The sequence below is a fragment of the Triturus cristatus genome, chromosome 10, assembly GCF_964204655.1.
Source record: "Triturus cristatus chromosome 10, aTriCri1.1, whole genome shotgun sequence".
Classification (NCBI taxonomy): Eukaryota; Metazoa; Chordata; class Amphibia; order Caudata; family Salamandridae; genus Triturus; species Triturus cristatus.
Window position 1 is genome coordinate 892,887,152 of NC_140593.1, and position 16,940 is coordinate 892,904,091.

At 40.4% G+C, this 16,940-nt stretch overlaps 1 protein-coding gene across 3 annotated transcripts in view; it reads right to left on the reverse strand.

Annotated features, from left to right (window-relative positions):
* Window positions 1-5,322: 5,322 nt before the first annotated feature.
* SCAP (SREBF chaperone) overlaps window positions 5,323-16,940 on the reverse strand; it is a 654,188-nt gene continuing 642,570 nt past the window's right edge. For all 3 annotated transcript variants that reach the window (XM_085628619.1, XM_085628621.1, XM_085628620.1), the window contains exon 23: window positions 5,323-11,688. In XM_085628619.1, coding sequence (XP_085484745.1) covers window positions 11,443-11,688 — 246 coding nt within the window. In that variant the 3' untranslated portion in view covers window positions 5,323-11,442. The remainder of the gene's footprint in view (window positions 11,689-16,940) is intronic.

Genomic DNA, 16,940 nt, shown 5'->3' on the forward strand with positions numbered 1-16,940 from the left:
GGCATCGATGCAGTTTATATAATGAAAGCACTATTCCAAACACACTGTGTCAAAGGTGCAGACCTGATGTGATGTTTTTTCTGAAGGCTTAGAGCCGTCTTCAGCCAGACAACTAAATACAAGGGGCATTGCGTTCCATGGGCCTAGCCTTATTAAAGGTGTATGAATAGCATGATGATAATGCTTACTAAGAAATTAACTGTATGCAGAATAGCATCTCAGTATATTATCGTGTAAGTGTAAAGCTTGTAAAAAGTCATCATTAGAAAAAGATGTCAAGCTAAATTGGAGACTCGGAGCGGGCCCTGTTCTACATTACAACAGGTTTACCATAAGCTTGGTAAATTAATAATTCTTTTCCGCCCAATAATTTCAGAGAATAGGTTTCCCATCTGAAGCCTCTTATTGTGTCGGATAAAATATATACCGAAAAAGGCACATTCAGATCTGATGTACTGTGTATACTGAGGAAGGAAAGTGGTTTTATTATCCCGGATTTATAACCATTCATGTGTGTGTGGGGGGGGGGGTTGTGGGTGGGGTGTAAAGGGGGAGAGATAGAGAGATATAGATATATATATAGATATAGATGTGTGTGCGTGTCCACACACACATCCGGTTTCTTAAAGTTAATAACAAAAATAAAAAAACTTTATGGTAATTATAAAAGTCTGGCAAACTCAGAGCCCAACTGAATTTATTTAGCTACAGTCTTTTGAGAGCAACATTTCTGTCTTGACTTATTTTTAAAGAGACAGTCTGAGATTAGTTTGTCAAATTCCATTTAGAAATGTGTGGAGAGGAAGAGGGGAAACTTGCATGTAATAAAGGTAATCTGGGGGAGGATATCATAATTTTAATACATTCTACTCTGCCCCACCATGTGATACATTTAGGCAACCATGTGTACAAGAGATTTTTGATTTTCCAAGTTAGGGTATTTTCAATATAGAAGTTTGTACCTGTGAGGTTTTGCTTGAATTCTATACCTAGGTATTTCAGTTGCTTAGATTGCCAGCTAAGTCCAATTGATCCTATAATTATTTGATGATGTAGATTATTCAGTGGGAACATTTCAGTTTTATATTATATAGTTATTGGACGCGCACAACCAAGTTTGTGGTGAAGATTAAGGGTGGTTTAATGTTTCTTATGTGCTACTGGGGTATCTTACTCCGATCTAGTACGTGAAATCATACATGTTAACTGTGTATCCAGTAGTAGGATGCATCCCCCTGGGCACTATTCGACCATGTACAGGGTTACTTATTTAGTATAACAAGTTTAATGTCCAATATGGCGAGAACAAATACATTCTGAAAGGTTTGTAGTCTTTCATCAATTTTTAATCCATGATTCATATATTATTCATTCCATATATGATGTTCTTATTCGAATAGTTACATGACTATACTGTTAATGTTTCAATGCATTTCGGGTATTCTACCCTTCATCAGGAAACCAGCTGTAAGTTAATCAAAATAAACACATACTGAGGAGACTACCCTGTGTGTGAATGATATGTTCAATATGCATAATTTGTGAACTTTACACTATCGTGTTATTACTGTGCAACAAAAGTGCGAAAAAAGTGTAAATATTCAAATGCGCTTTCAAAACGATTGGTGAAACGTGGTAACTGCTGTCAAACTATTGTGCCCGTGTTTTTGTAAGACCATCATAATATAATGGGTATGGTGACATTATTTCGTGATGTTAATATAATTAACTTATTGAAGTGGCTCTACGCGTCTTGTGTCCATAGTGGCCTGATGAATGCTCAAGCTCATTCCAGCCAAGTAAAGCCGTTCACGAATGTCAGCAAATCTCTATACGAATGCACTAGTGCCCAAAAGAAATTTACACCGTGGGTTACATCACTCAAGTGCAGAATATTCCAAATATTTATCTAATCAAAGGTGGCATGCTGAAGTTAACGTTTAAAGTAACTTACTGATGTAGTCGTTCTGCGCGAGTGTAACAGATCCAGAGTGGTTGACTGTCGAGTCCATGAATATTAGTTAAATGGCTGTGTTTGTTAGTAAACATAAGCGTAGGACTACATGCTAAAGCTAGGAAGTGTGGCGGCCATTATGGAGCGAGGCTATGCTTTCTGATGTTCACATTGTAGCGGCCATTGTGGAACAGAGTGTGAATGTACTGAACCCTTAAGAGCCATCCACCATTCTTTCTATGGGTATTATCTGTACAGGAGAGTCCTGCCTTTTTTGCAATCAGTGTTACAACGTCATTCTTTTTCTTAATAGCTGGGGAGCATGCACCATTATCGATCCATGTATTGTTCATGCGTTGCAGCTCATTCAGACCAAATCTTGTTTCTTGAAGAATAATATCTCATGTAAGCTGATGACAGTAATCTAGTATTTTATTTATTTTAACTGGGTGATTGAGGCCCTTAAAAGTAAGGGATAATATCTTTATAGGTCTAAAGGGCATAGTCATCCAAGTGTATGCACATGGACTTGCATTCAAGATGTACTGTTTCCTCTCCAAGTGCTGAAACACTAAAGAAGGAGAAAAAACAACCTAATGAAAGGAGGGAAGGGGTAAACAAAGAACGTAAAAAAAAAAAAAAAGATTCCCCCAAAATATCCCACTTTTTTTTAACCATCGCACTTAGGGAATCAGAGAGCAGTGTAGGCTATGGCTAGTCATCCTGAAGAAGCTCAACAGACATGTGGGGAATGGTCTCTTATTAATGGAGCAATGCAGAATCAATTTTATCAACGATTGCTTACTCCATCAGTTGCAAACATGCTAAGTAAAGGGTAACATATCAAAATAGCAACCCTCTATTCCATAGTTATGGAGCATTGGAAGTCTGATCGGTGAGGTTTATGGTAACGTAAAATATGATATCATAACAATGGTGTAGTGGAAGAAAGTAACAGAGGCAAAGAGCCTATACTAAAAATATGAAAACTAGTAGAAACCAGTTTAACTTTCATCAGTCATACCTCCAAAATAGGAAACAGCCACATGGATGTAATGATTACAAACTTCAGTTGAAACAACACATGTAGGAGGAGCAGCACATTATTGAAGAAACAAGACTACTAAAAAAAAGAAGTGGGTGTGATGAGATTATAGGTTCCCAGTGAAATGTTGTAATATCAGGAGTATTGGTAACAGCAGTGACATAACAAATGTGGAGTAGCATAGTATATGCCTATTCATAATGTCCTCCTCTAGGTGTGTCCTATCAGTTCATTGGCAATAGCTGTATAACTGGAAGCATAACCATCAAACCTAGACGATGCTAGGAGTCCATACAAGAGTGTTGAAGTGTCTTAACATAGTTCTCATGGTACGCAAGTTCATTAAAGAACATACTTGTCCCATTACGAAGAATAGTCATTTTGGATGGGCCAGAAAAAGAGAACAATATGTTACTTGATTTCAAAGTTGATCTCAAGGACAGAAATCCTTTTCATCTTGCGATGGTGGTTTTGGCATAGTTGTGGGATATTCCCATTTTAGCCTAATTCCAGTCAATGATTTTGATTGTCCACATGTGGTTAAGAATTGCTTCAGTGTTGTAATCTAAGGGGAGGAAAAATCATCGTCTTGGAAAGCGATGGTTAAGTGACTGATGAAAAGGTATCCTATGTGCTTGCCCAATCTCAAAGTCTTTATCAAAGGTGATACCAAGAACATGTGGGATCCAAGATTGCAAGAAAGAAATGCACCTGTTGTCATTTGCTTCTGAGTTTTCCAGTAGGCCGAAGATTCTGAGATCCCCTTGCCCATTTCTGTCTTCCAACCCCATGAGCTATTTCCACGGTTGTTACTTTCTGATACAGTTGAGAGGTTTTCTTTCGCGGAGAAATTCCAGGATTGAGTGCTTGAAAAAAAAAAAAAGCAGTATTGTAGAGGAATTCCAAGGATTATGCCACTGCAGAAGTCGGGACAATCCTAAGTGGAAAAATCAGCCTTCCTTCATTCGACTGAAATATGTGTGTAAACCCTTGTATCCCACAGGTTTATAGCAGCCATGGCCCCTACAGTGCATACATTAGAATGAAGGTGTCGTTTCATACAATGAATATATGGTAGAAAGTTACTGTTGTAGTTGCGACCCAGTAATATAGAGTCCATGTATTAAACCATGTGAGAGTCCAGCTATAATGTGTTCGCGGGTCACAATATTATATTAGCTGCCATTTTGTTTGCCACTCCATTATTATTTCAGGCATTGAGCAAGAGCAAAATGTGTGGGGATATATTGATGTTAATCTCAGATCTTTAGGTGGGAGGATTGGGTCTCTCCAGATGAACATGTGGTAGAAGTCATATAGCTATCGCCCCATGGAGTAAGCAAAATTAGCAATCGTGCATACGTTATAAGAAAATCTGTTTGTCACAGATGTACATTGCCATAGGGTCATAGAAGCCTCAGGTCCTATAATCTGTTCCTCCTCAAAGTAGAATTTCGAGCCATGGAGTAGGCTCCACCGGGCGAGGGCAACTGGAACCTGTGGAAAGATGGCAGAGCTGGAGAACCCAGGCAACATCGTGCCTTTTGGACGTTCTCCGCTCAGAGATCAGCAATGAGCCCGCATCCTGCCTCAGATCTTGTTCTGTTTCATATATTCTCCTCTTTTTTTTTTGTATAGGGTTCGGGGATTCTGCTAAAATAGCACAAAAGTCTCTCCCTGAGCTCCGGTCTTAGGAAGCTATTTCCGCCGTGCACTAGCCACGCCCCCATTCTTGACTTCTCTCCTGACATCAGGTTGGGCTTCCCAGACAGAAGTCAGGAGACAGTTCTGCAAGAGTGAATCTTTTATAGATTCATAAGCTTGGACTGACATTTCCTTAAGAGGTGAGAAGACCAAGCTTGTTGATAAGAAACATGCTATCGATAAAGCAAAGGCAGCAGAAATAAGCAAGTTCCCAAATCCTTAAGTGAGCATAAGTGTGAAGTATATGGCCTGAAGGATATCCCAGGTACATCACAAAAACAATTTGCTTTACAAAGGTAAAGTGGAAGACATCTCTCCTTTGAGTAATTGGTCAATAAAATCCTAGATGGCAGTGGAAGCCTTAGGCGGACATCCACACTTAGCTGATAATGAAAAGCTGGATGGGTTGTTAAAAGTGACACTGCTATATTAAAGTGACAGATTCTCAACCTCTCTGGGGGTTACAGCATATTCTAAAGTGCTGGGGAAAGAGTTGGAGAATTTTTAACACCTTCTTGTGATGAATTAGGCTAAACAGCCTCCGAGCATGGGCAATAAAGCACTTTTAAGCAGAAAAACCTTAAGCATGCAGTAAGTGTACACAACCTCAAAAGAAAACTGGTATCAAAGCTCTGTTTATTTGCAATACATACAATGATTTATCCCGTGTCAAAATATTACAAAATAAGTACACAACTTTTCTACATTAAATTAAGGTGTTAACTGACTGTACAGGGAAAAAAGGGGTAAAGGGATTTTTTACAGCCTTAGTTCTTTAGATCATCAAAAACAAGACCAAGTAGTTGGCAGTCCTCATGTCAGAGGATCTCCGTCTCTTCACCTATTCTCAAATACAAAAAATGTTTCCCCACATTCTGAAAAATTGAAAAAAATAAATATCTTTTGAGATTCACAATCTACAGACATCATCAGTTAAACAGTTTTGTTTGTATTTGATTTCTTTGCTTAGAGAAAGGCAATTTATATGTAATGTACATATTTTTGACATAGCAGATTCAGTATTGAGTCATCAACACACAATAAGGCAAACTGGGTTTCATTATTGCCCATACCAATGAAACTTTCAGTTAACTGGCCTCCTTGACATGCCTTAGGATTTCATATTATGTTCGTTTATTCATTTGCTTATACATGTCATCTGTTTCTCAAGCTTTACAAAGAAAAATATCTTCACAAGGCAAGTTCCTGTGCATCATGCTAAATGTGACATATAAGAGAGCAACCAAATACTGGGGAAGTGGGGTACAGCACTGAGCTTGAGGTTGGGACATGCTAGGTTCTCCTGGTTTAAACATGCCAGATGCTTGTGGCCAGGACATACTAGGTGAATGTGTTTGAGACACGCCATAAGCCAGTGGACTCAATGTTGGGACATATCAAAGATTGATGGCTGGGGCATGCTGCATACATTGTTTGGTATCCAAGCCTTCTGAAAAAGGAGAGGACCAAGGCACATATGTCAATCTCATTCAGATACTGACAGTCCGGAATGGAGAGGAGTTGTTGAGACCTTGAAATGCCTTGTGGCATATGAAACACTATGGACAACAGCATAACTATTTCTGCATGCAAGGTACCCAGATGGTTCATGGCCCATGTAAAATGATGCTAGAAACAGTTGCAACAGTAAGAATGGAAAACACATAATAAATAATACAAGCCAACACCACAGTTCAAAATACCAAATTCTGTTGTTCGTAACAGCGGCCTAAGCTGGTAATGGTGCCTGTTATATACAACCTACATAAACTTTGAGTGGAAGTGCAGAGAGAAACTAGTGCAGTGAGATTAACCAGCCATATTATAATATCAGGTCTGAAAGGCAGGGCTCCAGTTTGCTTCTCGGCCAGTGTAAAGGAAAAGGACATTCATTAGAGTGTCCGCACTCTACTGGACACAAATGGAAACCAACAATCCAGCCATATACAGATAATGGTGGAAAGACCAGTGAATTCCCACAATTCCAAGGAGTTGTTCTTGGGACACTTTGTGATAAATATTTCAGTTTTCCAGAAATTCTAGTCACACTTTACATACTCTATGTTGACCAAAGGACATGGACATAATAAATACATATTGTATGAAGTAGAAGCTGAATGGCATGTAAGGGAATCAAATTTGCTTGTTGGCATCTTACTCTGAAAGGATAACAGGCCAGGAAAGTAGCATGTATGTCTCTGCCTGTTATATGTGTGGTATTGGAGTCCTTCCAACTGAGGGGGAAGAATTCATATTCATTTACTAGAACGGTAATTTGCACAAAACTCTGCACAGGTTTACAAACGTGTGCCAATCTTTTCATTAAGCGCTCATCTTTTTACATCATACTGTGAATGGTTTAATTAAACATAATCGACAATCATCAAATTTGGAAATAACTTTGAAAGTGATTTACAAGGTTTGTCAGCTATCTCTTTTTTTTTAACCAATCCCACTGACCTCCACGCCAGTTAGTGAGTCCAAGGCAAATAGAATTCAGGAAATTACTGTGCAGAACGGCAGAGAAATAGAATAGATTATGACTACATGTTATTTTAACATAAGTGCCTGTAATGCCCACAGGAGCGTTAATGCACCTTCATTATATCAGCCAATGTCAATCTATCAGTCACATAAAATCACGCACACTGAGATGACAACACGTTTAGAAGAGATTATCTGCAGAATAAATAAAACAACATTTTTAAAATAATAAGGTCTGACACTACCACGCATGGAAATGATAAAATCCAATTTTCAGGTATGTTCATAACTGTATGCAAATATGATTTAATAAAAACAGTTCATCGGTTGGGAAAAAGAAGAAAAAATGCATTGAACTCTCTGAACAAAATCTAAAAAACAAACCGTCTACTTCATTTAAAAAACTAAGCGCAATGAGTGCTGCAACAAAATAAATTATAACCTTCTTTAATCAAAAAACATTGTCCTTTTCTCACGTTAGCAGTGCTGTGGTATTCTACAATAATATTGTGTTTTAAATATTATAGTGTAAAAATATCGTAGTCAGAATACAGACAACCACAATATTGTGTAATTCATCAGCAAGAACAGATTTAGAGTTCTTGATCAAGTATATATCTTAAAGGTACTCAATTGTACAGTTAAGAACAGTATATACATATATGTATATTAATAATATATACTCTCTCACACACTCACTCACACACTCACTCACTCTTTCACGATATTGTGTTGGCTGATATTCTAGCTATGATATATTTTGTATTCAATACTCCGACATAGAACCAGTGCCCATTGTCCCGACCACTGAGCTGGCCAACACAAGAAAGGAAGCGATGGAAGAATGAGGGGGGAGGATGGTTGTGCAGCTATTTGGTGTTTATAGTCCTCACAAACACAAGTAGAAGCTCACATTCAAGACCTAAATTGAGGCCAGGGAGTTTAGAAAATGCTGTTCAGGAGGTCATAGATGGGCATTCATGACATTCATTTATTTTTGTAAACGGAATTCATTTGCCAGGGCTGCAAGGTGCAATACGTCTGGTCACAACTCTTTGTAGTGTTAACTTGGGCAGTGTAAATTATTATTTTTTAAATATATATACATTTACAGCATACATTACACACACACACAGCACCCATTATCAAAATTTATACATAGTGCTGTCTTAAAGGGTGATGTTTCTAGAACAACCGTTTTTGGTTGGATAATTGGATAAACGCTATGAGTCTTTTCTGCATCAAGGCAACACCTGAAACGAGGGTGTTGAACGTCACCCAAATGTCAGAAAAGGCCAGAATGCAGTTGGAAGCCACTGTGGAACTGAACCATTATTGCTTGCACAGGACATCACACAGAGAAAGCAATACTGGACAGAGAACATCAGGAAAACGTATCTGAGAGTTGTGCGTGCTCTTCTGACTAGCTTTTTACCACCCCCTACAATAGTAGGCGAGCACGGGTCCAAAAGCGAACATGATAGCACGAAAAAGCACAAGTATTCAAAGTAAATTCAGGAGTATTTGGCTCACCTTCCAATCAAATGACACAAAACAACATTCACTGGAAGGGGTGAATTTTGTAATTGGTCACTTCCTTGAAGGGTGCCACTCTCAAAGTAGTGTGCATATCTATACACACAGGTAATAATTACTTCACTGATTAATTCTTCTGGAGGTTTACAAAGTGTTTCAATATGTTTTTCTATTATTTTAGTCTGCTTATTATGTAGTCACATAACTTTCAACCTAATCATCTCACTCTCCAAAACCGAGCAAATGAGACCAGCGGTATCACTGTGTATCTTTATAATGGAGCTAAGCAGGAATTAATAAAGCTTTGCAAAGATTTTAAAGACCGAATAATATTTGAGAGCCACAAGTACTGTGTTCCTGTTCACATACTCACGTTTTGTTAAATTACCTGAAATGCAAACCAGAATCCACCTAAATTTTTGCTGGAATGGATCAGCTCAGTATTTAGATATTTTTACAGAGTTTTGATCACCAAATTGCCCAACAGTTGCAATGTAACTGTGTATAGATCACATGTTTAAAACTGTGCCGTATATACCCGAGCTCTAAATATTTGGAACATCAATGTGTAACTGAAACATGTCGATATTGTACTGAGTAATCCAATTTGGAAACTTTAAATACAGTATAATTAAGTTAGGTTTACTCTATCTTAACCACACACGTATGTAGCTAAAACAGGAGGAGGGGTTGGTTGTCTGCCCCATGCCCATCCATATAGAAAATAGCTACATGAATTTTCAGGCAAAAATAAACAATGATCTAAAGTTATGGTCAAGAAGGAGATCTAGGCTTTGCTTTCCCAAACACCTCCAGCCTACTCAAACTGAGGGGCACAATTTGCTATCCAAACATGAATAGCAAGTAATATTTGAAGCAACTTGATCTGCTAAACTGCTGGTATCATTTTAGGACAATCTTTTTCTTTCGTATTTGAACACGTTTTTTTCTTATAAAGTTTAAGTGTACATTTTCCAGTTTTGAAAGGAAAGTACTACTCCTACCATTAATTCAGTTATCAGAACACAGAAACATCTGTCTGCATATTATTAAACCGTAAAGCATAAAGATTCATAGTTCAAATCACACACCGACCATTGTGGATCCACACACTGTAAATGCTTATGTTGGGATCACCCTTATGAACGGCCTTGTAATTTGTAGCGGCTTCACTTCAGTGGACAAACTGCCATTTTATACCTGTGAAACCCCAACATGTTTGATGGTGGTGTATTATAAGAAAGCAGCAGTCAAAACGTCATGCTACTTGTGAAGCAAGGTAAGGTGGTGTGGACACCGCAAGAAGTGGGGTCGGAAAGGTAGTTTGTGGATCTGACGCTCATATGGTGGAAGGCAATTAACCATCATCACTTTGGTGGTGACCCTTACAGGTCCAGCATGAAACTACCACTATAGCCCTCCTCCAGGGAACTGAAGGCTGCTCTGAACAAGCTGCAGGAGTGATAGTGTGGTAATCAAAAAGGCCCACTGTCAACTTTTACCACGGGTAAGAGACACCTACCTCCACGGATGCCCACTGGGATAAGAACAGGCGCACAAGTCAAGGATTCAATGCATCCAAACTCACATATCCGTTTTTCAAAAGCCAATACAGCTAGGAAGAACACAGGGGAAAGTTACTTGCTTAAAAAACACAACAGCAGTTTCCCAGCACTGTGTCTTTGTCTCATATCCACATATTGTGCCCATTAATAAAAGTAAGGAACATTCAAAGCTTGTGAATTCATAACCTGATACTGTAACTCAAACAAACTAATATTTGATGCTTCCCAATTCCTTTCACTCTCCTCCCACAGCAGAGCAGAAAACAGCACCTCAAAGGGACAGGAGACATTTGAACCTTCAGAGCATCATCCCTGTAATTAAGTTGCCTTTCATTTGAATATCAGCCTTGTCCTCTATACGCAGGAAAATAAAGTGGGCTACTGACACAAAATTCTTTGGCATCAGCAGCGCAAGCCATGAACTCCTGTCTCGGTTGTCTTATGCACCACATAGCCAGAAGACTGCTGTGTGACAACAAGGAAACAAAGTAGCACTACTACAGGAAATAACGGCCTTCTCGAGGCAAAAGCAACTGTTGTAAATGTTCAACTGTCGACACATGGCTTCAAACTACTACCCAGACAAAGCACACCCAGCAGGCACTGAGACCTAATGAGGACACATCTAACACTAAGTGTGATGTACCAAGTGCTAGTCCAGTACACCAAAGCTATGTGGACCCCTAATACAACGATACAGGGGCCATCGGCCACTTTGACCTTTTCAACAGTCCACTCGGCATAAGGGCAGGGAAAAGCAAAGGCTAGCTCAATGCGCTACTACACCCCAAAAGAACATCAATGACATCCCCTTCCTTCCAAATCTTCTCTCGAAACGAGGTGGCTGAGGGTAGGGTACTCCGATTAGGGGAATATGCTTCTCCTTTGTGGTACAGGGTTTGTAGCAGACCCGGGTCGGACTGAGCAAAGGCAGAAGTCAGAAGAGCCAAGTGGAAAATTCGACAGACGCACACAATGGGGACTTGGTGAAGGTGTAGCGGACCAATCAAGTGGCGACGTACCACAAAACAAGGATTCTCTTCCACCACTCCTGATGTTCTGAACTTGTTAGTAGACGGTGGATGTCAGCACTTTCCTTCATCAGCAGATATGTTTTCGAACAAGCTGCTGCCAACGGTTTCTTTGTTCCTGCCTTAGTCTAGCTTCTCCAGTACGGACGGGACATACACAAGACTGAGCTCACTGCCAAAGTCACATACAATTGCTGCATTGTCGAGGACCAGTATTTGCCGAGCAGGCTGTGCCTCTTCACTCTTGCCTAGGTAGACAGTCTGAAGCAAGTCCCCGTAACCAATGTCCCAAAAGGAGACGCAGCCTTGGCCTCCTGTCACCAGCAGGTTATCGGAGATTATCCCCATGCTGGCACCGCAGCCCAGGTCCTGCAAAGGGAAGGAAAAGAAAAATTAAAAACAACAGAAATTAAGTGGAGGAAAAAGATGCTTCAGAAGACGAAAAAAAAAGGAAAGAAGAGTGTAAGACTGTATCCTAATAACTTTTTTTTAAATCGACCTTTAAGAGCAAACATAATTAGGTAACTATGAAATTAAAATTTTAGGTTTCTACATTTGTCAGACTTACTAATTGTAGGATACTCTTTTGAAATTTAAATGTTTCTATATCATTTTTCCCTGTTTAAATCTTGTGCAAGAGAAAAGTGGAGTGCCTGCATCTATCTTACATTTCTTCACGGAACAGGAAATAGAAGTGTGGATTTTTTATTAGTTGTCTTATTTGGAGAGGTTGCTACTAAGGATATGGGAGCCAACACAAAGGTGTGTTTATTCAGGGATGTATTCAACGAAGTAGTATGAGATCATTTAGTCTGAAAGGTTACTCCTGAAACCCCATCAATGCATGGATACATGTGTGTGCGCTGTTCAGCCCTCTTTCTACAAAGCATTGAAGCTGCAACAGCAATGGGCAGGAAAGGAGCTACAATACGAATGAGCTGTTGAACTGCACTTGATTTTCAGAGTGTAACTTCGCTCTACATTGCTTATGCACAATGGGCCTATTGTAATGGAAATTTATATTACTTCATCGAAGAGTGGCAACTTCCAACATTGTCAATCAGGGCAAGGATGGTGTTACAGAGGGAAGGTGTCTCTTTATGTAATGAACAAGTGCACAGGGGGGAAAAGGGAACTCAACTATAGGAAAACACGAAATACGAGGCAGCCATTTCAGCCATAAAATAGTTTCAACTGATCAAAATGAAAATAGTTACTATAGTAATTTTACATGCATCCACCAAATAAAGACAAACTAGGAGGTGTGGTTTACAGGAGTTGCTAAATGGTGAAGTCCCCAGACCATTAGTCAAAAAGAGATAGCCAAGTGGTTTTAAAACAAGAGTCTATCAAGAGGGTGTGTTAATTGACCAAATAGTCCCATCTTGCTCCAAACAGGCCACCTTCATTAATAAACCTGTGTTGACCTTAAAATGCCTTGCCACAACAGTCATCTAAGGAACATATGCAAAGGACACTATTTTAAGCATGGTAAGGAAATTGCATTTGGAGCCCAGGAACGACTTTGAGAACCTTGGGGCTCAACCCTAAAAAGTCAAAAGCACTGCTTTCAAAGTACAGAAGAGTGGAAGAGATGAACAAACAAATCTCTTGTGGAGATTGCAGTTGGGGAATCTAGAAGCTTCCAGCATGTTGGGTGTAAACTTTGGGCATAAATGGGCTACATGTCCACCACTTCCAATCATGGGCGTCAATTCACCAAAATTCCAGGGGTAGCAGAAAGTGACATCACACACATGTTGACCTCACTGACATCAAAGGAAATGACCTCATATAACATTTGACCCTGAATCTTCCCAGGAAGGGATGTGACATGGCCTTAAACCGGACAACAGCACGATAGTTGACATCATTACATTTACATCATATCTGTGTTGTTAATAGAAAAACACAACACAAATATCTCTTACGGATCCACCTATATTAGGGTGCTGACATAACCTCTGAAAGTTGAGGGGTGTATATAATGCAATACTTGCCATAAATTGTACTGAGAAAACAGAATGAACCAGAGACCTTTTAAATGGGTTTGGGGTAATGGGGTCTCCCCACAAGAACATTTGAGAAAATGGGTCAAATAGTGAATTTTAAAGCAGCGTTTTCAAATAAACCTGCTAAAAAGCCATGGGCTATGAAAGGGCACTCGTTAAATATATAAGTTCTTTCATGGTCTACAAAGCCAAAGAAACCTGACGCACTACAGGAGTTGACCCCCTTTTTTTCAAAATTTGCAATGGATGCCTCTGTAAGCCAAAAATCACGCTCACTGTGTCAGGGCCAGCATTTTGCCATGGGTCACAGTTTGTTAACAATTACATATAATATGCTAGTCCTGGAGTTTTGCCATTAATGCTAATTAATTATATGTATTAGAGGGTCAGCATTTTGTCATGTTTGTCCCCCACAGCTGTCATCCTTTATGCAAGAATCGTCTCCAGCGTGCCAGCACGATCATCCATGGGTGGCCCATACCATGAATTATCTCCAGCATGCCTGTGCCAGCCTTTTGCCATGGATGTCCAATACTTCAAGTATTGTCTCTAGTATGCCAAGTCCCTGTCTGTTAATAATTGCCCCCAGTATGCCAATACCAGTATTCTGCAAGGGCCCAAAGCAGACTCGCAAGCATTTCACATTCTCACTAAGGCAAATTTACATTCACCAACTCACACTCATTCTCAACTTCTCACCTACTCACTATTACTCGACCACTGTCAACATTGGCACAGATTCATTCTCACTCTTGTTCTCAATCTTACATATCCTCACACAGTCACTCATTCTTACACTGATTAATTCACCGCTACTCACTCACTTGCACTCACTCTTACCCTCACTTCATCATTCTCACTGACATTTAATCTTGTTTACTACCACTCCTATCACTGACTGCCCCTTTGACACAGATACGCACATAAATACTCCTTCTCTTCCACACAAACCTACATTATAAAACATATTTAACTTACCTGATGCTCCAGTTTTTATTACACTAATAGTGAATAATATTCACCTGTTAGTGTAATTAAAATGAGCTATAAACAAGGAGGACGAAATCGCCCATGTCTTCTTGGCACTGATTTTGCCACCTCTGAGGCCAGGGGTTCCAAAGGGAGCGCCAACGGTTGCAGCTGCGACCCCTAAATGACGTCCACGCTTCCAGTCAAGGGCTGTAAGGGTCACTTCCTCCTACCAAGCGCGAGTGCCCAGTTGAAAAGGGTGAGGGGCAATCCCTGACACTGACGCACTGGAGTAGTCCCCAGAGGATATTGAACAAACACCACTTTCCACCAATCTAACAATGGAATCGATGACCGTGCGCACTATCACCGAAAGGAGGAGCCACCTTACCTCGTGACTAGGAAAGACTTCTTCGAAGAAAAACAACTTGCAAACATCCGGACCCAACAGTAGATGGCAGGAGTATGCAAAGCATGTATATTTACAGCACACATGCCTTGAACACTAATTTTCCTCCTAGTTGAGAGGTCCATTAACAACAAGCTCATTCCACTCCTTAGGTCCATGAATTAGCCCAGGTCGCCGCATGTTAGGGTAAGTACTCTCCTCCATCCCAGCTACCTGATCTCCATATGCATTCTCTTGCCTCGCCAACCCCCCACCCAATTGTGGGCCATTTCAAGTCTGGCTGATAATGACTGGAGGATTGGTCACCCATCAAGTTATCCCTGGGGATTCGACTATGGCAGCTGCTGACAATCTTCTTAAATATGACCCTGTGAAATAGGCATTAGGGAAAAATCTTGGCCTTTGTCAAAGACTATGAAGGCTCAGTTCTCCACTTGGGGATACTCAGGGATACACTAAAAGCAGTAATAATTGGGGAAATGAGTCTCCCTAGTGAAAAAACGGAATGCAGACATATGGGGAAAGCAGTCTGACCTAGAGGCGCAGTGCGAGACAGAGGCCCACCATAAACTGAAAACCTCTTAAGAGACCTGGCCCTAACTCACTCGTGCCAGACAACATCAAAAGACCTCAACATGGACACTTTCCCTACTGTAGAGGGGGAAATAAGACTGGGAGACTACTAGCGTGCAAACGGAGAGCCAAAATACAAAGGATCGCCATCAATATGATAGTGACAGACCACGGAAAGGAACAGCATGACTCAGAGGGCATTCTAAAAACATTTAGACAATACTACACCTCTTTTTATACTCTGAACCCAGTATCACCTTCCAATATACATATCTAAAGCCCATTCAGGTCCCGGTCCTCACGGACCAAAAAATGTCCACCCTCAAAAGGAAGATAACAGTCAGGGAAGGGATCTTGAGTATCAAACTACATGTGGGATGAGCCCCTGGGCAGGTTGGCTTTATGGCCATCCTCTACAAGCTATTCTGCCCAATACTATCACCACTACTGGCACGTCTGTATGATTCCTTTGCTGACACTGGCAACCTTACACAAACGATGCAGTAGGTGGTAACCTCGATTATTCATAAAGGCAGCAAAGACCCCACCCATCCAATGTGCCTCGTAAAACCCAATCTCCATCCTAATTATTGATGATAAGATGTTCACAGGTATATTAGTGCGGAGACTGGACCATTATGTGCAAGGTATCTTAGATCTCGCAAGGTCTTATATGCAAGGTCTCATAGACCCAAACCAAGCAGGTTTTATCCCGGAGATGGGGTGCAGTGACAAACGCTAAATATATCCTACACATTCTGCAAAAAAAACGGCATGATCCATGACAGCTGGCTTTCGCCAAATGCCTAGGAGACATTTGACAGGGTCCATTGGGGATTCTTTTGGGAGATTATGGACAAAATGAGATTTGGCCCTAAATTCACAAACTGGTCAATTAGTGGCTATAGGCCTCCCACAGCAAGACTCGGAGCCAATGGAATGTTATCAGACCCACTGGTGATAGGAAGGTGGGTGAGGCAGGGATTTCCCTTTACTTTTCACCCTCTAGATGGAGCCACTAGCAGCACAAATATGAAGCAATCCAAATAACATACTTACTCTTATACACCTAATGTGATAATGGACACGCCCCACCAGCCATTGTGTGTAGGTGAGTGTATGTGTAGCAAAAAAACACAAATAAAACAGAGTCAAACCTAAAAAGAAATCTGGCAGTGTGTTAACTAAATACTTATGTCACAAAGTAAATGGCATACTATTCTAATCAAATGAAACTTGGTCTATCCTCTTATAAAAACGGAGATAACTAATAGTGGCATGGTCAGTGGAGTAGAGTCAAAGCTTTTTTTTCTTGCGAGGAGACGGTGTTTGGTCCCTAGTCAGCAGGGAGGGAGTTCTCAGAGATAGTGGTAATTCAGGAAAGTTTGGTGTAATGATTGCGAAGTCCTGAATTTGGGTGTTTCTAGGTACAGGGAATGGGTGCTCCTAAGATTGCATGTGGTGGTGAGCAGATAGGCAGATAAGGAGGTTGATTTAAGGGGACAGCCTTGAGACGAGGCAACAGAGCTTACATTTAATCTTTGCTTCAATGGGAGCTAATTTAATTCCTTAAGGGCGAATACTTTGTCATCAAACTTTCTTAAAGAGGATTTCAGTCTGGTGGTTGAAAGAACAACTCCTTATGGGGCGAGTGAAGG